The 25,504-nt window shown below is 44.2% G+C and overlaps 1 protein-coding gene across 3 annotated transcripts; it reads right to left on the bottom strand.

Annotated features, from left to right (window-relative positions):
* Nucleotides 1-4,216: 4,216 nt before the first annotated feature.
* Nucleotides 4,217-23,777, bottom strand: lrrc24 (leucine rich repeat containing 24). 3 transcript variants are annotated; one of them, XR_005072004.1, is made up of 6 exons: nucleotides 23,296-23,777; nucleotides 10,733-10,927; nucleotides 9,514-9,792; nucleotides 8,976-9,144; nucleotides 6,530-8,226; nucleotides 4,217-4,387 (listed from the first exon to the last, which is right to left on the bottom strand). XR_005072004.1 is itself a non-coding variant. In XM_037082830.1 (5 exons), the coding sequence occupies exons 2-5, from the start codon at nucleotides 10,892-10,894 to the stop codon at nucleotides 6,980-6,982; spliced, it is 1,857 nt and encodes a 618-aa protein (XP_036938725.1). In that variant the 5' UTR covers nucleotides 10,895-10,927; nucleotides 23,296-23,777; the 3' UTR covers nucleotides 6,171-6,979. The 3 variants fall into 3 exon arrangements, 2 of the variants coding, with proteins under 2 accessions (XP_036938725.1, XP_036938726.1); XM_037082830.1 differs by lacking the exon at nucleotides 4,217-4,387 and having other exon boundaries at nucleotides 6,171-8,226; XM_037082831.1 differs by lacking the exons at nucleotides 4,217-4,387; nucleotides 23,296-23,777 and adding an exon at nucleotides 12,557-12,565 and having other exon boundaries at nucleotides 6,171-8,226.
* Between the last annotated feature and the right edge of the window lie 1,727 nt (nucleotides 23,778-25,504).

The raw sequence follows: 25,504 nt of genomic DNA, 5'->3' as shown, positions 1-25,504 counted from the left end.
TCATCAGTGCTTTGTTATACAGAATTATTTGTTTTATTTTTTATTTTGCTAATATGCAGGATTCATGTTAATGTGATTTCCAGACAGTTCCAAAAAACCCTTTCAAATTTTTATCAAATAATACTTACTTGCTATAACTCTAAGGACTTTTGTTGAAGACACAGGTATGAAATATTTAAACCGTCTATCAGTTACTTTTAGCAAACAGTCTGAACTATTGTTAATTGGAATTATTTCTACAATGGCACACTGGTCCTCTACAACCTACAAATAACCAACATACCTCTTAATGTACTCCCTGGCGACTCTCACCACGAAAGCACCCTTTGGCGTCCCTGGTGAAAATCTGTATATATGACAACTGCGACATGCTGAAGGAAATCAAATTCCAATATATGAATGGACAATAAGCACCCATGAAACATTGCACTGGCACTGCCATAACTGCGTGTCCACTGCGCTGTGAAAATCCATCAGTAGATGCACTCCTTTCCACAGGTGACCAATTACTGTGGTGTTTGTGTTGTGCAGAACTCAGATCCATTAGAGGAGAAAGCACAACGAAACAAAATGAAATTGCACTGCAGATATCAAGCAAGACACTCAAGTTCAGCATGATCCATTGACGTTTTTTCCGCAGGACTCTGACAGCCCTGTAGGCTTTCTGTGAGGGGGGAAAAGAAAGGGAGGCTTTTCTCAGATTTTTGTCTGTTGTCTGTTTGACAGACTTATTGTTGGTTTTAAAAAATATATACTTTTGACCTGAATTGATTTCCTTGGCTTTCGCTCGTCTTTCATCCCGGCAGTGAAATCACATGATGTTCATTCATGCTCTGAATAACAATTGCCATACGTGATCTATCTTTAAACAAAACCATACCTTCTCTTGGGAAGTGCAATCAACCACAAGAAATATAATAATAACGTGGGAGCTGAATCAGCCCACACGGGAGTTGATTGCAGTTTCTACTCTCTGTCTACTTTTGCTGCTCCTTCTCTGCAGGTACACTCAGTCCATTCCTGCTCTGATATGTATGTTTAAAAAAAATATATGTATCAACCTATTCCTCCGAGACAAAAATATGAGGAAAACGTCTAAGCTTGTGGCAAAGCACACATCAGGTAGAAATTTGTTCCATCCCATTCTTTTGGGAAAAGTCATTGTAGAAGCCATGCAGAAATGAATCAATATACACTCCCTATATAGCTCATATTTGACCTCATAAGAAAATTCATTCCCTTGTGTTGAGGCGAGCTGGAAGAGGGATGAGAACGGATAGTTGAAAGGAGGTGGACGAATTAAAAAAAAAAAAGAAAGAAGAAGAACAGCATCAGTATGAGAACCATGAGGTCTCACTCTTCTCCGCTCGCACCCTCGCTTCACATGTTGATTGATGGGATTGCGGACAACCTTCACCGTGAAAAAGAGAAAAGCGAAATCTCATTGGTGAAACGTCTCGGCAGTAAAGATCGGTATGCATCCGTCCTCTGTTGTGTCGAACATATATTTTTGATTGTTGCTTTCTTCTTTCTTACTATTTTCTAATGAAAAATCATTGGAATTTTATTGCTGACAGCTGTCCTTGACAGACCTTGAATGCTTTTAATACCCCGAATCTCCCAGACAAGCATATAAAACACACTCACATTTTGAAAACAGCTTTTAAATGTGCTTTCCAGAATCTTAAATATTGCATCTGTGGCCACTGACCACTTTCTGCATTCAAAATGTTTGAATAATGCACTGTGTTCATATCCCATATATGTGGCATTACAAAGTGTATTTTCGGGAAAGGGTAGAACAAGTCCAGTGTTTCCGACTTATTACTTTAATGCCTTGATTTTTCACATCGCTGCTATCATTAGTATTGTTTCTGCATAATTTTCCGGCTGCTCAATCAATTATGGAGGTCTCTAATCAGCAGCACATGCCTGCAGGTACACTGGCAGGGATCTCTGAAAAATAATATAAGGGTGATTAGAGGAGGTGCGCCCTGTATGAGAATCGAAACAACAGCTTAGTACGCTCAGCATGTAATCAGCGACGGAGGAGTTGTACAAAATAACAGGCACGCCTCAAAAGTGACAATCAAGCTGCCAGTCTCACCAAAAAAAAAAAAAACCTGGACATTCTGAGCTTGTGCTACTGTGCCCATGACAACCATTTTAAGTGAGGCTTTGTCGGACATGTAATGACACAGCCCGGGAATCGTATCACAGCAGACACAAAGGAAATCCATTTGCGACATAGGACGACCGGAAAAAGAGTATTTCACATTCCATTGTGCGAGATCAGGCGGCATAATGCATCTTCAGCCGTGATAAGAAGCGCTTGCGATGGGCTCCGGGGTCAGGACTGTTTTCTTTCAGTGTTTGGGAAATGTTCTAATTTTGGTCCTGGTATTAGCTCAGCTGGCGGCTGCGAGGCTGCCGCTGTTGAGTCTGTACATACGCTGTCATCTGACGTTCCCTGCCAAGTTTTTACAGAAATGTCACTCAGTAATTCTCTAAATCACTCTCCGTCCATCAAGCTAAATTCTGTCACAGGAGGCCTCTAGCCACAAACTACATATATAAGTCAGTGTTGCTGTGTTGCTGTGTTGTGTGTGTGTGTGTGTGTGTACTTTTTCATACTCAATGAAATGGATCAAGATCATTTTCAATCTTTGTGGACAAGTTTCATTACACTGTATTCTGCTTAGTTAATACCTATTATGCCTATTTAAAGCAACATTTCCAATTCCTCCTTTATATGATATTGATTGACTACTTTTAATCGGCTAATTTAGCTTGGTGTGAAGTAATAAAGTTGAAAACGTCCATCCAAAACGCATGAACGCAAACTACTATGTTACAACAATCTTGTGTTTATAAGGTGGTTGGGTTTAGGCACAAGGAAACACTCAGTTAGGGCTCAGAAAACATCATGTCTCGGCTTAAAATACTTACTCTGGTTGCCACAAGCACCGTCCTATTGTAGAAATGTCAAAATGGCACCGGGTTATCACTGTGGGCTAATTTGGGATTTCGACTGCCGAACCACGCAGCTCGCCCCGGTGTGTTCAGGGCACGTCCTCGGGGACATCAGAGGACTCAGTGACCTCAGTGGCAGAAAGACGGTTCATTTCAGGATGGAGCAGCTACCCATCTGATAAACTGCCACCAATAACACGTCCTCAGACATGGCCCAGGAAGAACTTCTCAACAAGAGAGACACCTGCATCTCAGATCCCAGGGTGGCTCAGCCTGTGTCAAAGCTAACCTTCACGCCTGTCTGTTAACTTGCACTACAGCCCCTCCCATTCTACAAGAAGAGTAGCAGCAATGATCCTTGGGTGAACAGCGTTTTGATTTGAATTCCTGTTTCATTTCACCGTGCCCTTTAACGATATCAGTGCATCAATACATGGCCGTATCTAACGCTAATGAGATGATTGCCACTCGTAACACTATCAAATAATGTTTATCATGTATTTCTGAATACACGATATCTTGTCTATTCATGTATTTGTCATTTGGTGTCATTGAGAAGCCGAGTTGCCAAGGTGCCAGGTTTTTAAATCTGTAAGCCTCAACCTCTTCACAGACTTTGATAACGATTTAATGAGAGTTAAAGTTAAAGGAAAGTTGATAAGAGAGAAAGGATGAAGCTCTCTTCACCTCTGGACCCCACCAGTTGTTGTGTTCTTGTGTTGTTCTTTGTTTAGTGATTTGTCACATAGTTCAGTTCAGTTTGAGTCACTGTTGCCTGATCAGTGAGAGGTTTTCAGTTTCAGTGTGTTCCTGTGTTCTTGACTATGAGGTCACATCGCTGGTTGAGTAATTTTCAGCAGTGAGTATAATAACTTTTATTCTCATTGTTGTAATATTCATGCCAACTATCACTGTTGTTGATCCCTACAGTGACAGGGATTGATGGCTTGCTAGCAAAGCACATCAATGTCATTGCTAACTGACAGCCTCGTATCTCACTCATATGGGAAAAAAAATCCACTGACGATTATCACAATGAGTTCTCACTGCTGTCAATCTAACATGTTGGCATTGTGAATTTTTGACTGCCCTACTCATCCACGAGCTAGCTAATACAGACAATAAATAATAAGTAGAAAAATTAAGACATGTTAACATCGAAGAATACAATGCTGTGGAAGAAATAAAACAAAAAGGCTTTCATTTGCATTCAAAATTAACCTCTTTAAACCATCCACCCACCTGCGCCCACTCACACATATGGGTAAAGCCAATGCCGTTTCAGTAAGAGGATTGGTGTAGGTCTAATTCTATTGGGAACTGCAACAAGGTCCACACAACAACTGTACTTCACAGTGAAAAGTAGCTTTGTTATATTTACACAAAACACTGACAAAACACACAAAACCAAAACCTGAAACAGAAAAAAAGATTAAGTATAAAATATGAATCATTGTGTCATGTCATGTCATTGTCCATAACCACTTATCCCTTTCCATGGGGTCACAGGGTGTTGCTGCTGGAGCCAATCCCAGCCTTGTCTCAGGGCGAGGGCAGGGTACTCCCTGGACAAGTCGCTAGCTCATCGCAGGGCCCTCACTGATGAGCAATGTGGGGTTCAGTATCTTGCTCAAGGACACTTCGACATGCAGCTCAGCCTTGCCCTGAGCCGGGATTTGAACTAGCGATTTCGATCTTTCGATCGCTAGTCGACCTGCTCTACCCACTGAGCTACAGCCGCCCCTATGAATCATTGTTTTAATCCGTATTGTTAGTTGCCTCTACGCGCTGCACAGTCTCAGCCTCTTCTGTGAGGATTTCAATTAGTCATAATTCTGAAAAGTGAGTTGCGTCAAATATGGTGGCTTGTAAATATAAGATATTATACTGTTACAATATTATTATTCATTCCCATGCACGCTGCTCAGAGTAAGCAGCGGAGGGAGAGAGAGCGGCCCACAGGCCTCTGCCTCTCCTCATGCTGTCAGTAGGTGTATGGTTATGGTGCCGGCAGGAGGATGCTGCACGCTGCACGAGTGGGAGTTCAGCTGTAGTGACATTCCGTGGTTATGTGGTACTCTCAGTGAGAGGCGCTCACTCTGACATTTTTCTCTGTAATGGAGCTTGTAAATATGTTAATAGTTTTTTTTTCTCCGTCTCTTTCTCTCCGAGTCAGGGTTTTCCAAAGCTTGTAAATATGTATCGTTCATCTCATCTCGTAAATATTTAAACGGGTGGTTTGATCTTCCCCCTTCCCTTTGTAGGTCGTTTTAGTCCAAATATACGTTGGCCTCGAAGTGCGAGGGTAAATATTTGGCCGAAGATGTCTGTGCTTTTTAAATGGCTTAAGGTGATCCTGCACCACCACTTAGCTTCATGCAAATGAGCGCATGATCGCATCATCGAGATGTAAATGACCCAATGACACTGGCAACTTTTAGCAACTTTGGGAGCTAGTGCTGAGTGGTTTCATTGGAAAATCAGTTGTTAAGACAGGGCGTCTTTGATTTTTACTGTATTTTTATGTAAGGGCATTTGATTCAGTTATTGCTCTCAGGATGTTTAGAGTTTTTCAATGAACATAACAAAAAACTCCTCTGAAATAACTTACAGATCCTGGAATGCCAACCCTAAAATGACCCTTTCTTTTTTGAGACGCATGCCTTTCAGTTGCGTTTCTTATTCAGCTAGCGTAACATGACCATGACATTTAATGCACTCATTGTGATGCAACCATTCAAACTGGAACAGCAACAGTCATCTTATAAGAGTATTGACTTGTTTTTGAATGTGAATTGATTTGCCCTCTCGGGTTTGGAATGAAGCACAGATTTCTAAACACTTTTCCAATAGCACTCTTCCATCTTAGTTCACAAGTAGCTCTGAAAGCACACCTGATGCTTCAGTGCTTAGCAGCAGAGGGAAAGAATACAGAGCGTATGAACCCGTGAACCTCCCAGACCTGACCTCTACATTGATTGAAAGCCTCAGTCTCTCTTTATGAACCACATCTTTCACACTCACACGCTCCATCCTGCAAGATGGGATAAGAACACAATACGCTCTCTTACAGTTCAGCTATAGAATATGGAATTAGCTGAATTGCCAAGCCTTGCAAGGAAAGAGACAATTAAACTTTTAAAATACATTTTATTATGTAGAAACTGAGGACAAAATGTACAATATTCACAGTAGAATGGTTCTTACAGACTGATGTTAATGGAATTAATTCTGCCAAAGATTCAAATACAGACAATAAATAATAAGTAGAAAAATTAAGACATGTTAACATCGAGGAATACAATGCTGTGGTGGAAATAAAACAAACAAACAAAAAGGCTTTCATTTGCATTCAAAATAAACCTCTTTAAACAATCCACCCACCTGCGCCCACTCACACATATGGGTAAAGCCAATGCCGTTTCAGTAAGAGGATTGGTGTAGGTCTAATTCTATTGGGAACTGCAACAAGGTCCACACAACAACTGTACTTCACAGTGAAAAGTAGCTTTGTTATATTTACACAAAACACTGACAAAACACACAAAACCAAAACCTGAAACAGAAAAAAAAAGATTAAGTATAAAATATGAATCATTGTTTTAATCCGTATTGTTAGTTGCCTCTACGCTCTGCACAGTCTCAGCCTCTTCTGTGAGGATTTCAGTTAGTCATACAAACCATTTCTGATAATGTTAGCAACTTTTAATTATCCTTAAAGGGGTGATTTTGAGACAGAAAGGTATGGTTCAGTTGTTATTTTCCCTTCAATTATAACTGTTCATCCCTCTCACCCATCTTAATGTCATACAACCAATCACACGAGGATCTCTGAGAGGCTGATTGTCATCCAGGTTTCCCCCAGCAACCGCTAACTCTCACTCTCTCTTCTTTTTAAGACCGCATAATAATCTGACGCTTCAAATCATTGCGCCAAGGTGATTCCCTTTAATGTCTTTAAATAAGTCCGTCATATTGTTTCACGTTAGAGAACAAGTAAAACCTCTTAGCAGTGGATCTCGTAGGCAACCTGAGATCCGAAGAGGAGGCTCTGACTGAGGAAGAGCTCCTCTGGGTCTGTTGTCAGGGGTCCCTCTCCTCCGTCTGCTGGGTTCCTGCGCAGCCCCATTCCCCCTGATCTGGTCAGAGTCTGCACCATTTCGTGGTCCAGTAGGGCCTCCTTCATACCTTTCTGCTGGACAAACCCGGTCATCATGGGACACCTGGATGAAGTGGAGCCCATGACAGGCTTGGTCCTGTTGAGTACGTACATCTCGTGGCCGTGGTCGTCGCGGTACTCCTCCAACTGCGCGAAGGTGGTGGGTCCGTCGGAGTAGTCGTTGACGTAGAGGATGCTCTCCTCCTTGCTCGTACAGTAGGAGCCGCCTTCTTCTTTGCGGTATTGCTGGTGACGAGTGTAGATCATGATCAAGAGGAGAATGGCAGTGAGTGCCAGCAAGGAGATGCCAACAGCAATAGCGGTCTGGGTAGCAGGACCCAAAGCGTTGAAGTCCATGCTGTCTTGTTCGTAGAGCGGCTCCTGGCTAACATCCAGAACCTCTGGCTGATAGAAGGTGTTTGATGAGGAGGAAACAAATGAGTGCGTGTTCACACGAGGCCAGAAATGGGATGAATAGGACGAAGAGGACATGTTGACGGCTAGATGAAAGGTAACCCTAGCGACACCACCGGGGTTCCAGGCTTCGCACTCGTAACGCCCAGCATGCGCTACAGTCACATTGCTGAGGAATAACATGCCGCTGCCCATGTCCGGATCGAAGCTGTCTCTCTCGCCGCCCTCTTCAGCCCCACGCACTAGACCCTGGACTCCTCCACCACCCTCGACCTTGATCCGTCCACTGCTGGGCAGGGCTGTCACCACTCCTCCAGTCCCAGGCCTGAAGAGCTCTCCGTTGGGTCCCAACTCTTGAACCAAGCCTCGAGGTGATAACTGGGGCTTGCCATGGGAGGCCTTTTTCCAGGTAACCTGCGGCTGAGGGTATCCTGAGGCTTGGCAGGAGACGCGGAGGCTCTCCCCCAGTCGCACAGTCAGGTGGCTAGGCTCGAGTTGCACCACGGGTGGGATGCACACCAGGCTGTTGGGAGCCACCTCCACCAGGCTTAGGTGGGAAAGGCGAGGCGGTTCAGAGCACATCAGGCGACGCTGTTCGGCAGAGCTCAGCAGACGCTGTCCATCTTCTCTGATCCAGGTTCTCAGCCAGCCCAGGGCACAGTCACAGCGCCATGGGTTCTCTGGAGGCAATAAATCAAAGTAGATTAGGGACAGGGATGAACCAAAGGTGTGATATTGTATGATGAAGACTTTTAAGTCACTTTTGTGCTCAGAAAGAACATTTGAGCAATTCCAAAACAACTGATCAAACACCATCTGCTCATAAAGATATCTGATAAGATTGAAAACACAGTCTAAAACACTGGGCTTAGTGGTGGGATAGTTTATGTCAACTGCTGTTTTCACCGTCAAGTATCAGATACAAGCCAAGATGGCTGAGAAGTCACTGAGGTAATCAGATTTTTTTTTTTCATTGAACATCTATGATTCCATGAAAACTGCGCAAAACTCCAAATAACCGAAAACCTAAAATGACTGAAAGCTCCTGAGCAGCTGCTGAACGGCCCTTGAGGTGACATAGTTTGTGCAGCTTTTCTTTTTTTGTGTATGATTTAAACTTTGTTTAAGCTCTTATTGTCCTGAATAGGAAGACTGTTACTTTGAGTTATGTATTTATTCTATTTTTTATTTGTGTCTTCAAGGGGTTTCTTTCTCATTAAATGTTATGGCTGGGTGAAACCCTTTGATGTGTAAAATATGTTTAAGGGCACTTCATTCTCACTGACACGAGCTTGTTTGGCTGTGGCTGTTGCAGTGCATTTTTTTGGGCAGCGTCAGTTCTTCAAACTCCTGCTGTTTCAGGGCACTCTGATGTCAATGAGTCTTGAAGGATCACGACATTAAGACATAATGCCTTCGCTCTGCATACCTGTGACACGGAGCACCTGCAGGCTGACGAGTGGTTTGAGCGACGAGGCACCCAGGGTGCGGAGGTGATTTTTGCTGAGGTCCAACAGAGCCAGGGATGACAAGCCAGACAGAGCTTGCTCCGCCAGCAGCTCGATGCTGTTTTCCTGCAGGTGGAGTTCTTGCAGACGCTGCAGACAGGGGGAAAAAAAAAAAGACGTAAAGCAGAGGAAGGAAAGTGTGAAAGTTAAAGTGGGAAAGAAAGGAAATGTCAAATGTGTGACTCATGTCCACCTGACTCAGTACTGTACTGTATTACTCTATGGTAGGGATTAGTCAGACATGTTGCTGTGAATTGGATTTACACTTGTAGGCGTCATTCTATATAATCCACGAAAAGGCATCCTATTTTGGAATAGCTTTAGCCTTCCTGGCAAATGCTTTTTTTCACTTAACCAAAAAGGATTACAGTGGAACACTTAAAATAAAATGAGCATTGAACGTAGCTGTTCATCCATCCATCATTTTGTCCATTCATTCCTCTCTGTCAGCTCGCCAACCTGCAGTCCCCTGAAGGTGTGATCTTGCACTCGGGTGATCTGGTTCCCGGCGAGGTACAGGATCCTGAGGTGCTCCAGACCCCGAAACATGTCCGGGGTGACCAGGTGGATGAGGTTGCCATTAAGCGCCAGCTCCAGCAGCTGGCTCTGGCTGAGAAACGCCCCAGGCTCCAGCGCTGAGATGCTATTATTCTGAAGATAGAGATAATGGAGGCTGCCCAGTCGAGTCAGGTCCTGAAGACGGATCTGCACTATGGCGTTGTCCTGGAGGAAGATGGTCTGAAGGCGAGACGAATGAAATTAGAAGAGCGGTCACGGTGCACAATGATTGCATTAGAGATGCAGAGGAGGAGATGCGGTGTTTGAGTTGGTGGTTTGTTTTGTATGAGAGAGCGAGCGTGGCCTGTTGCTGCGCCGTGCTCACCGGGTAGAAAAAAAACGTATTCTTGAGAGATTACATTAACAACGGGGCCACCTTTAGCGCTATCTGCACTCCGCGGGCTGTGCAGAGCTCTGGATATATGTTAATGTAGGCAAACAGACAATGTGGAATGAGCTAGTTGAGGATCATGATAATAAAGACTGACACTGCGGTTAGTGCAGCATTTTTTCCTTTTTATTGGTTCAGTGGTTCTTTTGCCAAATGCGGCAGAAATCACAGACCTTGTCAGCAAACATCTTGGAGAGAAAAACAGTTTGAGTGATTGGAGCAACACGCGAGTGTGTGTTTGATCCATAATGCATGCTTTGCTTGATTGGTAATGTGCATTCATTGGTGATGTTTTTCCAAAGAAGCAAACACAGGCCGTGAGGTAAAGTATGATCGACGAGATAGACCTGCTGATTGAGGTTAATGGAACAATTTATCCAGGACATGCTTCCCATTAATATTCATGAGCTGCGGTAATGTTGGGGGGGCCCGCACCCGAGAGGAAAAGACGGTGTAATGTTAAACATCTTCTCAGCAGATGATCAGAGGGTGTGCAAGAGTCACTTTCTGAGCAAGAATGAATAATTACACAGCCAGCAGCGCAGCCCCTCCCTCAGGCTTACATCAAAGGGGGTCACGGCGAATTGATTAACCACAATCATTTCAGCGTAATAAGAATGGATCAGAGAGGGAGTCAACTGATACAAAACCACTGAAGCAGGAGGGACGGGGTCGGCAGCAATGCTCCGGCAGCTAGCGCCCTAACTTAATGTCGATCGGCCAACTGACCTCAGTCACGGAGAGGACACCCTGTGGGATTTCTTTGAGCCCGAGGGATCCGCACTCCACCGTGAGGCTGTAGCAGCGGCAGCCGGACGGGCACCCCACGGACAGTTGAGGGATGAAGATCAGGAGGACTAGGGCGAGTCTGGAAAACCACAAGAGGGCCATGGTGGTTCCGCGGTCGACTGTCACAGACAAAACCTGGAGAGACAAGGTGGAGGAAGAGAGGAGAGTAAGCATCCATCACTCAGATCGATTACAGCGCCAGGCCTTTTTTCCTTCACAGCAGCATGGCCCAGTTGCGAGGATAAAACGTTGGCAGTGAATGGTGACAGTCCACATTTATACCTGTCATAGGCTACGTACCATATTGACATTTCTACATAGTGTGTCACATCATGTTAACATTACGACCAGACCACTTTAGATCAGGCGCTGGAAGGGAGGGTGGTTGAATTAAGTGAGAAGGCTGTTAAGCCTGTGACCATTTCAGCAAACCACAGTAACGTCCAAGGTTGACATGTGTGCCAAATGTTGCATATCACCTTCGCTTTATGTGCTTATTAGCCACCTGTCACAGAATAAGGTGAAGGGGAAGGTGGTGGTGTTATTACAAGCCAACAAGTCCCACCACTGGATACTGTCAAGGCCATTTCCAACTTAAGTGCTGACAAAACAGGGTGTGTTTTTAAGGAGTCGTCGAGACATTTCCATCTGTTTCCACGTCAAAACCGCGTTTTTTAAAAACTGCAGATATTTTCAGTGTTTTTTCTGATGACCAAAACCAGCCATTTTTCCCAGGATCCATCTCCATTCAACAGGTAACGAAGCAAACAAACAGAAAGTTGCCCCATAAAGAACCATCCAGTCTTAACTTCTCCGTGGTTTTGCAGAGAGGGACTTGGCTAACATTTACACTGGTGTTTGGGCTGATGCGAGGCATCACAGGTGATTTTCAAGAAGACCTTGGGACAATGTCCAGGTGTGTTTTTGGAGACAAAATCAGATGTTTTTGACAGGAAGTCGGCACATGTTCAGCTGTATTTTAAGCAAAGTCTTGATGTTTTCCTAACCCTAGCCTTTTCGTTTTTGTGACTCAACCTGGCCAGATCATAAGCACAGCAATGTCACAAGATGAAAAAAAAAAGTGATGGGATGTAAAAGCATCCTCACCGCAGCAGCCCAGGCTCCATTCCAGCCTGTGGCCCTTTGCAACAGGTGTCCCCCTTCTTTCTCCCTATGTCCTGTTACTCTTTGCCTGTCCTCTCTAAAAAAGCCATAAAAGGCCAATAATAATAACAATACTACTACCACTACTACTACTACTAACAAGAAGAAGAAGAAGAAGAAGAAATTACATTTTTCATCATGTTCATGGTTCACACAAACATAACATTTCCATCATATATTCTGGCAACTTAGTTTTGCATTGTGTTTTGTTGCCAAAGCAAAGATTGACATTAAGCAGACGACTGTGAAATGCCAAGAAAGGGTTGATTTAAAAACTGCAAGAGGGAGAGTATCTCCTCATCACAGCCCTTTTTTTTTTCTTCCATTCGGCTGCGTCTCTATTCAGTGGAATTGCAGCAGCTTCTATTATGGGCTTCAATTAATTAAAGATGTGATAAAAAGATGTGCAGGTTGCCTCAAGGACCTCTCTCTTGTCTTTTTAATGCATGCGCAAACACACACACACACGCACACACTCTGCCTCTATTTCGGGCTCTCTCTCTTTGTCTTTCGAAGACACGCACGCATGTGCAGATGCGCCGCAAAGAGGTTGATAGAGGCTGCTATTTAGACCCCCATAATCTCTGAAACCACACTTACCTCCTCAAAGCAAATCTCAAGTGGTAGCCAGCACTAATCATCTGATCAAAACCCATCAGCGTTGGCTTGCTCGCTGCACCTCGCAGCGATATCTCCCTTTGATATAAACCCATCACAGAGCAACTCACCCATGCACTTCTTTTTATTCCTATGCGGCCCGGAAGGGATTTTATTGTTCCGCTCGACTGTTCACATCAGACTTTGCTGCCCAGCATCATGTGGCCCGGCAGCGCTCAACATAGTTCATCTGCAGCGGATCTCATGAAAGATACCGCACGGCTGGAGATAGCACACGTGTCGAAATGTCGCACCGGATCCGTCACTCTGCTCCAGCGACAGCAGGTGGATTTACCGTGCTTTGCTGCTCGAGCGAGTCTCCATCCAGGAGAGAAGCAGACGTTTTACTGATCCGGTCTCAAGTCTCACATCGTCCCCATCAACATTCACGCGCGCCCGGGCCGTGCCTCGGTATCCCATTAAGCTTGTCTGTCTTGCGAAATCTCTAGTTTGCTTAAGATTGCGGAATCACCCAGACAGATAATTGATAGCATTTACACATCGCTCTGAATGATGGGGAGATCCTTCGAGTTTATTAATTGTTGGAATGCACACAGATCTCATTACAGCTAAGTGATGAAAGGGTCCTGCGTCTGAAATAAACTGTGGCTGATAAATATTCAGCTCGCTGGGTGTTTGAACTGCTCTGTCAGATTGATATCAAGCATGTCTCATTTACAATGTTCTAATCCAGAGCAGTAATTTAATGTCCAGGCGGGGGGAGAGAAGCCGGATCACTATTGCAGTCGCTCAGAAGTCATTCTGAGTGCAGACACACTTCATTATTGAGCAAATGAGCAATGAACTGGATTTTAATATGGCATGTTTGATTTAGGGCGCATTTAGGAGGATAGCCCACTAGATTAATACAATGTGACCTACATAAGCCGCTCAATCATCGGCTCTCAGCAAAAACAGAGAGACACTTATTAACAAAAGCATGCCATTTTCTCTCTGGAGCTCGCCAAACAGGCGTGGACTGAAATGATGTGTTCCATTGTTGGTGAGAGAAAGCAGCAGCAGAAAAAAAAAAAAAAAAAAAAAAAAAAAATGAATTGTGAATGAGGCCTTGGTCTGTCATTGAGCTCTCGTTACTTCTCACAGCGAGATGACTTTTAAATAGCTTTGACTTGAAAAGTGTCAGAAGGCAACCAGAGAGGGAGACACTCGCTCGCCCTCGGCTAAGAATAAACGCGAACAGGATGTTATTTGTTGTTAGAATATGAGACCAACATCAATGCAAAACGACACCCTGCCAGGTAGAGAAAATAGCTAATGCATTTTTCCCCCCCACCCGCTCGTCTCACTGTTACTTTGTCTTTCAAAAGCCTGAGCGGTAAAAAATGTGCGTCGCGTTCACTGTTGGCAAAAAAGCCTGACGAGACGTGGAGACGAGGACGACCTATGGAGTCATCGGGGTCTGCACGCCGAGAGGAGACGAAGACAAAAATACACCGCTCCTCGGATAGGCGGCTTCTTCAACTAATGCTGCTGACTGCGACTTCTCTCTTCAGACACAGTTTGCCCTCACGCTCATCTTTTGTGATGCTGATGTGGGATTTCAACAGTAAGAGGTCAATTTGTTCATTTCAGTCCCAGTAATCCTCTGCGGAACACGCGTAATCTGCACAATCAGATGCTTGTTAGTTAAGCCGCTCTCGGCGCCGTCGATGCTCGCATGGAAGTAGGTGGGGGGGGGGGGGGGCTTTGTTTGGTTTTAGAAAAAAACGAGGTCAGCAATATATCTCTACTGACTGTGTGAAAATGTGTAAATAGGATGATTAGGGCCCTAATGTTGTGTACATAGACTGGAGTGTTGAAAGGAAGCGACTGGGAGGACCAGCCGCGGCAGATGTCAGTCAACAAATGCCAAAGGAAATCTAATAAATTGCACATCACGCGGGAACCCGTTCAGCATTCAGAATCAGCCTCAGCCTTCCCTAACATCCATCCACACAGTGCGGCTCAGTAAACATCATTTTGCACCGGACTTCAGAGCAGCTCGGAGTTTGTTTATCTGGGCGTTCTCTGAAATTACACTGGTCTCTTTTATTCTTGACATAGTGCTTTGTTTTCACACCCCTCACAAATCATCCTCCGCTGAACAATCACAGCCCGGCTGGCCAAACAGTCGGGACACAGACATGACAGAAAAAAAAAAAAAAAAAAGAAGAAAGAAATCAGCATGGATCTGCGATGATTTTCTTCCATTCCATTTTTTTTTAAAGGAGGGTATGTGTTGATATGTCTGAGGTGCAGCAGGCAGCCAGAGTGCTGGAGGCAGAAGCAAAGTTCACATCCCTGCGCTGCCACCGGCACAGGTCGGCCTCATCCGTTGTTATGGTAACTCTTGTTATGAGGGAAGGTCTGCGCCTGAAGGCCGGGCACGGCTCCTGTGAGGTGGTGTTAGGCAAACAGCTCTACAGAAATAGAGGCTGTCATTTCCCGGAGGAAAATTGCTCACAGGGACTTGAGCTATGTGATCACCCAGAGCTAAATCGTAAATTCTCTTTTAGTCCAACTCTCTCTCTCTCTCTCTCCCCGCTTGAACTTTTTTGCCTCCGCTTTCTCCCATTTCCCCCACCCGCTTCCTCCACACTTTGTCCGTCAGCCTCCCATCATCCCCCCCCTTTCCTTCTCCGTCTCTGACCTCTTTCTTTTTCTCATCTCTCGTCCTTCTGCTCTTGACTGACAGGTGTTAAATCATTTGTCTCACAGCATCCTTTTGTCCGCAAATAGACTGAGGCCAAGGCAAAGGGAGAATGCTGTGGCACTAACCCAAGAGTAACACGCTGACTTTGAGCGATAGTCTCAAGCATGCACGCAGAAAACACACCCAGACGCGCACGCTCATAAACATGCAGAGCACGCTTACAAAGTAGCACTTGTACACGAGCACGCGTTCAGGGACACACACTCGCAGACACACACACACACACACACACACACACACACACACACACACACACACACACACACACACACACACACACACACATACACAGGCAGGAAGACACACACATGCTTATGCGCTCGCAAATCCCTCCAACAACCACCGGCAGCAGCCATCATCATTCACAGACGCAGACCGAGTAAGATACAAACTGGCAGCCGAACACGCACTCTTCACACACACGCTCACACATATTTTGGTGTCAGCGGTAAAGGAAGCTCTGCTCAGCTAATAAGCCTGCATTGATTTCTTTATTTTTCCACGACTACTTTGTCCAGCTGGGCTCTGCAGCCATTGATTTTCACCCATGAAAGCAGATGTGAGGGGGGGGGGGGTGGTCTCTCGTGGGGGCTGTATTTGTAAATGTCTGTGTTGAAGAGAAACAAAGTAAATGAGTGCATGTCGCCTCGAGCCAAGTTGCTTTTCTGTGTGTGTGTGTGTGTGTGTGTGTGTGGCTCGGTGTCAGGCTACTTCAAGCAGAATCACCCTGTGAGCAGCAGCAGCAGCAGCACTCCGCCACCTCTCTCTCTCTCTCTCTCTCTCCCCCCCCCCCAGCGGAGCATTTAGTGTAAAACCCTCACTCCGTCTCCCCGTGCTTAGACGAACTCGATAAATCTCCACATCTTCACATGACAAACTGCTGTGACAGCCCCGTCTGCGCTGTGGAGACTGTTGTTGTTGCTAATGTAAGCTGGCCGGCGCAAAAGCTCAGAGGTTATTGATATAAACTGCACGGAGGCTCACAGCAACCCAGAAAAAAAAAAAAAAGAAAAAAAAGAAAAAACTCTGACGTTGTCTGGGTCGACATGATGCTTCACAAGGCTTCACGCTTTTCATTGCGTGCACAGTGACCAGCTGAGCTCACACTGCCGCCATTAGTGCAACAACTCATGAGTGATTAAGAAAAATGAAACATTTTACAGCGAGGTTCGGCAAGTTTTTGTGTCGCCGTTCCCGGCACTCTAATTTGATTTGCATCTGATAATTGAGAAGTAAAAGCGCTATGGCAACTGCGCGACCGCACAGTCGATAGCCATTTTCCACACAGAATTTACTTTCCCGCACTTTTCTTTGTCCGGGTCCGTTAACGAGACGTCGTCAACGCTGGAAGGCCTAAAAAAAAAAGGAGAGATTTGAAACCTCTGGTTTGTTGGTCTGTGCTTCCTTTCCGCTAAAACGAGTTCTTTATCTGCACGACTAAGCAGAGGCAACACAACAAAAAGCTGTGTAAAAAATGTATGACTTCAAAAACAACTGAAGTAGAAACTACAGAAATCATATTGCTCTCTTGGAAAGGAGGATATTTGTATAGATAAAAAAAAAAAAAACAAAAAAAAAAAACAGGAGACAACATCTAATGAGGTTCCTTTTTTTTTTTCTTTTACAAGACACAATTTGTGAGAAACTGCTTGCCAGTCTGTTTGCTAAATGCCTGAATGGAATGAGAGGAAGAAGCCCACACAACCAGTCACATGTCTCGTACATTTTTGTTAGATCTCTAACAAGCTGCATTTTTGGAAACCACTGTTATTCCACATCCTTTACTAAAGATTTATAAATCGTACATGATGGCATTATTAAAGGTTAATAAGTCACTGACTAGAGCCTTACAGATCAATCAGAAGCCATTATTAAGGGCAATTATTTGGGTTGCGAGTTTATGAAAAATCCATCCGACCGATTGAACTGCATGACATTCACCCTCCAGAAAAGGGCTGCAGAAGATCTGAACCCAAATGAATTTGTTAACAACTCATTATATTTGTATCACAGGGCTCGAGACTAAGGGTGTCCCGTCGTCTCAGCGACGATAGAAAACGCGGATCTGATATGTATGAGTATTCGGTTGGCGAATGACAAACTGAACTGAGCGCTGTCACGTCACATGCTGTTGCAACAGTTACTAACACTGGCTGGCTACTTAGATCGGAAAATATGATGTGCTAAATCCGAAAAGGGTGCCGTAAACTCACCGACAACAGGAGACAGGAGGTGTTTTTTTCCCCCTGATAATTCTACATTGTGAACAACAAATCTGTGCTGACATTGGCTTGAGCAGAGCTAGTTAGCTGTTAGCTGTCAGCAGATGGTCAGCGGCAGTGACCCGTGTGGGTGTGTTTGGCGAAAGTACTAGCTTGAAACAGAGCTAAACACACAGCAGGACTGAGAGTGCTTTGGCGGAGTACGGTATGGTGGTAAAAAAAAGAAAAGGAGTGGTTATTAATGATAACAAACTACAGAAACAACAATTTGACTTCACAACCTGGCAACCCAGAATTCATTGTATGGATGTCTTCATCTATCTCATCAAATAAACATATTTACCAAAATGAGGATTTTGAGACCCCCCACCAAGAGGAATTTATAGAGGATTTATAAATTGTAAGTAATGGCATTATTAAGAGTTAAAACATCTTTTACTAATCCTTCTTATCCATTCCATTATCTATAACCACTTATCCTTTGGAGGGCCGCGGAGGGCTTGAGGTGTTCCCAGCTGACGTTGGGCGAGAGGTGAATTAGTCATGTGGCTACGCATAGAGACACAAAGTCCCACTGATCGGCAGAGTTAACCTAACCTAACCTAGCCTAACTCCAAAGAGAAAGGCTGAGAAAAGCTTCAGATTGAAATGACAGATGCATCTGTTGGCTGACAAATTGTTACAAGGGTTTTTAACAATTTAGAGTGGAGTCAGGTGGATTTTACCTGTTCACTGGCTCAGGATCACTGCTTCCCCTAGTTTCCAGTCTGCTGGTAACCTGCTGTCTGTCTGTCTGTCTGTCTGTCTGTCTGTCTGTCTGGCTGATAGATAGATAGATAGATAGATAGATAGATAGATAGATAGATAGATAGATAGATAGATAGATAGATAGATAGATAGATAGATAGAAAGAAACTCTCTTAACTTCCTGACAGCAATCGATGACTCAAAGCTCTGACAAAACAAAAAATAAAAAGTTCAGTGACTGTGGCTGCTGCAGTCCTCTTATAAGCCCATCCAATCATCTCATCCGGCCTGTGGGAAAAGACTGGACAGGCTAATTGCCTGTCTACCTATGTACCTTCTGCACGCACTCTACCCATTACTGGAGTCCTCCACAAAGCTCAGCTATATTGCTAAAGCTACTTAGTTAGTGGCACAAGAATGGCTCAAGAATTTCTCAATACTGACAAACTAACAATAACAATATCCATCTTTGTTTCGTTTACATTCAACATGATAATAATCGGTGTTTTCTGATCTGTACTTGGATGTGGTTAGTGATGACAATGCTGTGCTATGCTGACAGTGTGGTTAGCGCAAAGCAACCCCTGGCCCAGGCAAAGAACAAGCTGCTGCGGCAGGAGCAGACTCTAACCCCAGTCAGCACAAAGCGCACACCTAGGTGCTTCATTTTCTAACATGTGAGTGAGACGTTAGGAACTGCAGTAGGATAGGTGAGTGACGACAATGTTGGGCTGTGCTCACATTATACAGCCTCTAAACCTATTATTCAGCAGGTAGTTAACTCAGATGCACTAAGCACACAGTGCAGTGGGAGACTTTCGTTCAGCCGCTGAGTAGCACAAAGCACACAGCCCCCGAGTTAAAGAACTGAGCTGCTGCAGCTGCAACAGCCTCATTCAGCAGCCACTTTTAGCGACTAAAGAGTAGACTGTTTGGTTGTTTATTCATCTATTAATTAGACTAAGAAAGCTAAGAGAATGTGTCGAACTAGCCACAAACACGATCTCCTTGCTGGCTGGCGAGAGCTACAGAGAAGTCAATCTACACAGTGCACATGCATGTGTTCCGCAAAAGCGGATCTGGAGGGAAGCCTGAAGAGAAAAGGTGGTGGTGGTGGTGGGCGGTTTTCGGTCGGGTCCTTTCAAAATGTAGCTTGCTCCTGCTGGCTTTTACAATGTTACCATCCACCCCTTTAAACTGATAGGTGTGGATGGAAATTGAAATCAAAGTGAATGAAAGATCAACCAAGGTCTTTTTCACCTGTTTTATCCAGACCTACAGCAGAAACGCACCAGCAGTTTGATAAGAGGCTTCACCTTTTAAAATTGAACTGTCAGTGTTTCCTGCTCTTCAGACTTCAGAAGAAAGCTCTGTGTCAGCGTCACCTCGCTGACACTTAACCCCCCTCCTGTGTTCCCTGATGATTCCTTGCCGTCCCCCTTTTTCAAATGCCTATCTTCTCTGATCTCTTTCGAACATGCACACACGCACGCTGTCCATTCTTATTGTCAAGGTTGGTTGCTGCAATCGATCAGAGCCATTCCATTCACAGTAGCTTCATCTGACAGGCTGTGGGATTTATGAGTCAGTGGATTATGCCAAAGCAGAATGAGGGCTTTTATTTTTATATTTTGTTCGCTCCGTTTTCATCAATCTGGTGGCACCCCAGTTCCTGTTATGGCCTATATGTCATTGGCTGGCAATGGGGGACTGTTTGGAGGAAGCAAAAATGGACACACACACACACACACACACACACACACACACACACACACACACACACACACACACACACACACACACACACACACACACTCACATCTGATGGTTCACAATGGGATGGATGAATGAGAGCTGACAGGTTGGAAGATGGATGAAGGGGAGTCGCTTCCTCCTCTATTAAGAAGCAGGACAATCCCTTCCATTTTAATATTTTGCCCAGCTTTTAATAAAAGTTGCCACACGAATGAATTTGTATTCGATTCTGTTTTCTTTTAAGCTGTTGCGTTATTGTGTTTTCCCCCCAATGTTCCAGATGGGTAAATATTACTCCTTTTTTATGGCAGTTCAGCTGAAAGTGCAGGTATTACTCAGGCAGCAATAAATGCATGTGGGAAAGCGCGTGTGCGTGTGTGTCCAGAAATGAAATGAATGCTTTGCAATGCCTCGATAACGATTGCTTATCATCCCACTAGATTGCATTTCAGTTGTGAGTGCAGCAGTGTCTGCAGGAGTCACTGAATCCTCATAAATTACGTTTCTTTGTTGCCATGGAAGTGACGGGATCTGCTGACGGCAAAGTGATGGATGTCAGACGTATGTCAAATTACGCCCTGGCATGTTCCCCATATTGTGGTTATCTGTGAGTTCTGCCCTATAGATGGGAAATGGAGAAATTGCAAAAGTAATCAGTTTCGTCCTTTTTTTCTCATGCATTTCTTATTTCAGCTGATGCGCGCCGTCCCGCCCGTTTCATTGTCAGGTCAGGCCTAAATTAGGGGTGCTATACAATTACAGCCAAGAGAGATTTCGCTCATCATTGTCTGGCAGACAGTAACCAATGAAAAATTCAAGACTTCTGCAGGCATAAGAAGTCAACTTGTCCGTACGGATCCGTCCACACAAGACAGATACCCCACCCCACCCTCGGAGTTAAACAAACAAGGTCCTATCTGGGGGCTCAGTGCTGGTGCATGTGCAGAATAGCAATTAACAAGACTCTGACATTAAGGAAGAGACTGTGATGCTGAGAAGACGGAGGGAGAAAACATGACGCTCTAACTGCAGTGACACGTAGAATCCTTCCTGGCGTCTCCCACAGTGTCACTGTAGTATTCCTGCCAGATTCCCATTTGGAATAAACAGCAGCACTGCGGTGGTGATCACAGCCTTGCGTGCATGTTCACGTCAAGAAAGTAGTTTTCAAGACATAGCACTCATTGTTCTGACTTAATGAGTTTTCTTTGTAGTCAGTACCGACATTATATCTGAGAACTTGTTACAGGCCTGGGTTTTTTTGTTGCACTGAAAACCTTTTTTTTTTAACAAATGCATGCAGACAGCTCTTGAGCCCGACCGATTCTTGGCCAACATTATCGATACTGTCATAATATTATTACATTTTCATTTTCAAGTCCCCAATGAGCTTCCTTATATATGTCATCTCGCTTGCTTTACCTCCCAACCTGCCACCGCTGCAGATCACTAAACAGTGCTACCTTTAACTAATGTTTCTGTCTGCCACTCCTCTATTTTATACTTTTTTAACATTGATTCAGAGGTACCTAATGGTAGAGATTTGGAACATATAATGCAACCTCAATCCCTGACTATTTTTGAGAATTTCTAATTAATACTGACATTCATTAATATAGGGAAAAGAAAACTGTCACGGTGGCGGGTGACCTGAAATCCTCACTCGCCACAGCCAACATTTACCCCGTTTGGCAGGTTCGCAGGTACTAATTTGATTCCCCGGTTGTAGCACTGCAGTGTGTGGTGGTACACACAATCGCCACCGATGAGACACGGTTCATTTTCAAAAAAAGAAAAAAAAAAAAAAAAAGTATCTTTTGAATTGTGCGTTGATAAGAGAAACAGCAAGACCACTTAACACCAACACAGCAGCATGACTGGTTTGTTAACATTACAGGATGTGAGGCAGATACAGACCAGGTTGCCAGTGTAAAACCACTGCCTGCCCAAAATGAATGCAGACTAAAACAACAGCAACGTTAGAGATGCTTATAATGTTCAGGTTTTGTTACTGTTAAGCTGTTGAATCATGTACTATTACATGCATATATGCATATGTCCTCTTTATTGGGTCCACCTGTGCAGATGAGTGTAATCCAATGCAACAGTTATGCCATAAAAATCTACTTTTTAACATTCACTTTTGAGACACTGTTACAGACTGTAGATGCATAGACTGTGTAGATACACTATTTCATTCACTTCTATGTTGTAGCAGAGAGATTCTAGTCAGTGCTGTCTAACACTCTGGGCTGCCTAGGAAAATGAGAAAGACAAAAAAATGGAAACACCTTTCAATGAAACGCAGTCCAGTGTGCAGCACCATCTTTAACTGTGACCTTAATAATCCTATAACAATAATACAAAAGGGGGAAGACTGAGTCTATCTGCTTTATATCCTGTTACTGTATTCACACGCACACACATGCTGGATACACATTCACACGCACGCATGCGCGCGCGCGCACACACACACACACACACACACACACCAGACTATTATCAGAATAATGAATAATAACACAAGCGGATGTGCTGCTGTGGACAATCTACGGCAGTTGTCTTTAATTTCTGTTTTTTTTTTTTTTATTTATTTATTTTTTTATCTGCAGCCCTTGTATTTTATTGTAATTCTTTATACCGAGAGGCGTTTCGGATATTTTTGTCCACCCCCTTCATATCAATAAGACTAGACAAGATTTTACTTTAACACTGCCCTCATGTTCGACTGTTCACTATTAACCCACATCACCGTGACACAATGAGGGCAGTGGTTCTCAGTCCGAGGGCTTTTTCTCTGGACGCCTTCGGGGTTATCCGAGAGTCACGCGGCGACGTTTTCATTCCACTTCAACTTCTTCCGACGTGATTTTAATCCTCGCCGCAAATAAATAAATAAATAAATAAATAAATAAACAGATACATAAAAAAACACGTTCAGATCTTTTGTTCCACTCTCTCGTACTGTAATCTCCCAAAGTGCCTAGCGGCCAGCTCCGTACTTCAACAGAGGCAAACAAAAACAAATCTTCCTTTCATGCAGGATTAAAACATATCAGAGTTGCTGTGTGTGAGAGCGGGATCCCGATATTAGTACACAGCCTGTGTGTGTGTGTGTGTGTGTGTGTGGGGGGGGGGGGGGAGGTTCCCTGACAAACAACATTTTGGGAATGTGTCTCACTATCCCAGGCGCACACTGGTGTTTTTTTTTTCTTTCTCCCTCTAACGCACAACTGCAAACCTACCGTTTCTCCCCCCTGGCGTGCGTGGTGGACTTGATCCTGGCAGCGGTCTCCTCACTTGAAAAAAAAAGAAGAAGAAAAAAATACCAAAAAAATAAATAAATAAAAAATTAGATGAGAGAATCCCACTTCTGATCACTGCAGATAGATGATGAGCCGGAGCATTGTTGCCCCTCCGCTGCGCTCCGCTCTCTTCACTGGGCAGCAGCGCTTCACAGTCCGCTCGGGCTCAGCTCGTCCATTGTAAGTGGATGCTGAGCGCCGGGGAGAGGAGAAGAAAACACTGCTCGCATCTGCCAACGCCGGACGTCAACGTTGACGGTGGCCGACTCAGACTCAGATCTCCCCTCCTTACGATATTGTTGTGCGCCTTTGACGCGGTTTCCCTTTTCTTTCTTTCCTTTGTTTTTCTTCTTCTTGAATCTCCTCGCAGCGCGGATGTTATCTTCCAACAGTGACCCACTCCTTTAATTATCCCTGCTTGAACTGACTCCCTCCCCCTTCTCTCTCTCTCTCTCTCTCTCTCTCTCTCTCTCTCCCTCTCGCTCTCTCTGGAGCGAGCAAGAGAGAGGGAGAGGGAGAAAGAGAGAGAGATAGCACAGAGTCATATCTTCAACCCCGTTCATTCACTTTTTCAAAAATAAAAATCACGTTTTCCTCATCGCTGATCCCTATCCCGACATTTAACACAACTTATAGGCCCCCACACACTTCTAAAAGAAAGAAAAAAAAAACTGGGGTCACTTTATTCTGAAACAGTTCAAACCACCGTTCATTCGTTCGGCAGTGAGGCAGAGTGATTTCAGCACCACGGACAGCGTCGCCCCCGTCTTTTATTCTGAAAGGGTCAGGGGGCGCGTTGAGACTCGATCGCCGTCCAACCGCTTGTGTTGTGACACTGACGGCCGATCGTCCCCGATATTTTTTATATAATTCAATATTTTTATTTTTTGTCCCTGCGCGAATAAGCATGGAAAGAAAGGACAGAGTAGAGTTTAAAAAAAAAAGAAAAAAAGTACCATTTCCGTCTAGCCGAGGGGCGAGTGGATTCAAGCCGAGCTGCGGCGCTTCAATATCCCCCCCACACACACAAAAAACTATCTTGCTCAGTCATAGCGGGCGGCTTCAGTTCATTACCGCATGTGGAGAAAGAGGATGAATTTTTAGCAGAGGGTTTCATGCTATTTCGCTTGGGGCACCCTGTTGCTCGTCCAGCATTTGTTAAAAAAAAGAACTTTGTTGAACGGATTTTTCGGTCGGGCCACAATTTCCCATGTCTCTCAGAGCAGTGCCTTGTAACACAGCAGCAGCAGCACCTTTCATGTGCACAAAAGTAATTGAAATACAATGTTATCACAAGATTTGTACAAGTGCTGCGGTCAAGTCTGCATTCAGTGGCACTAGGCAGAGGGTTCACACCTTTATCCACGACGTCTAGACAACTGTTTGAACGGTTTTACACTTTTAACTAACAATTTCAGCCATTTGTAAGTGTAAATGTGGACATGTCAACTATGTTTCATCTCGTTTAGGCTGGCTAATTAGCTTGAAAAGGTAGGCTAACAGATAAAAAACGTTTTCAAATGTGTAGCCTTTCTGTCTTTTAGCTAACTGTTTAGCTTAGTTACTGAGCTAACTATTTCAACTGTTTATCTATTAGGTTTACCTAACTGTTTGAACCTTTTTTTAAATACGTTTTACTCGCACTGTTAGCCATTAAGTATACATGTAGCTATAACAACTATTTATCGGTTCATTTTAGCTGGCTAATTAGCTTGAGAGGTAGGCTAACAGATAAAAACATTCTCAACTGTGTAGCTCGATCTGTCTTTTAGGTAGCTCTCGCTTACTGTTACTGAGCTGACTATTTAGCCTACCAAATAGGCCTACATTGAAGCTAGGTAAGTTATAGCTAACTATTTCAACTGTCTATCCTTTACTTTTAGCTAACCATTTGACTGCTTATTAATTAGTTTTAGCTACCTTATTGAGATCGACCTTTTGCTAACAGATCTCCCTATTCCATTGCCATGTCTACTGAAATGAACTTAAGTCAAGTTGCCAGGTCTGTGTGACAAAGCCAACTCAAAGTCCAGTAAAACCAGCCAACAGACCTCAAAATGTTCCTCTGCTGCTTTTTGAAACCACCAGTTACTCTATCATTGACACATTTATGTTAATATATTCAAAGCATCACCTTAATATGTATTAT

The sequence above is a fragment of the Acanthopagrus latus genome, chromosome 21 (assembly GCF_904848185.1).
Source record: "Acanthopagrus latus isolate v.2019 chromosome 21, fAcaLat1.1, whole genome shotgun sequence".
NCBI lineage: Eukaryota > Metazoa > Chordata > Actinopteri > Spariformes > Sparidae > Acanthopagrus > Acanthopagrus latus.
This window is presented reverse-complemented; position numbering and strand designations above follow the sequence as displayed.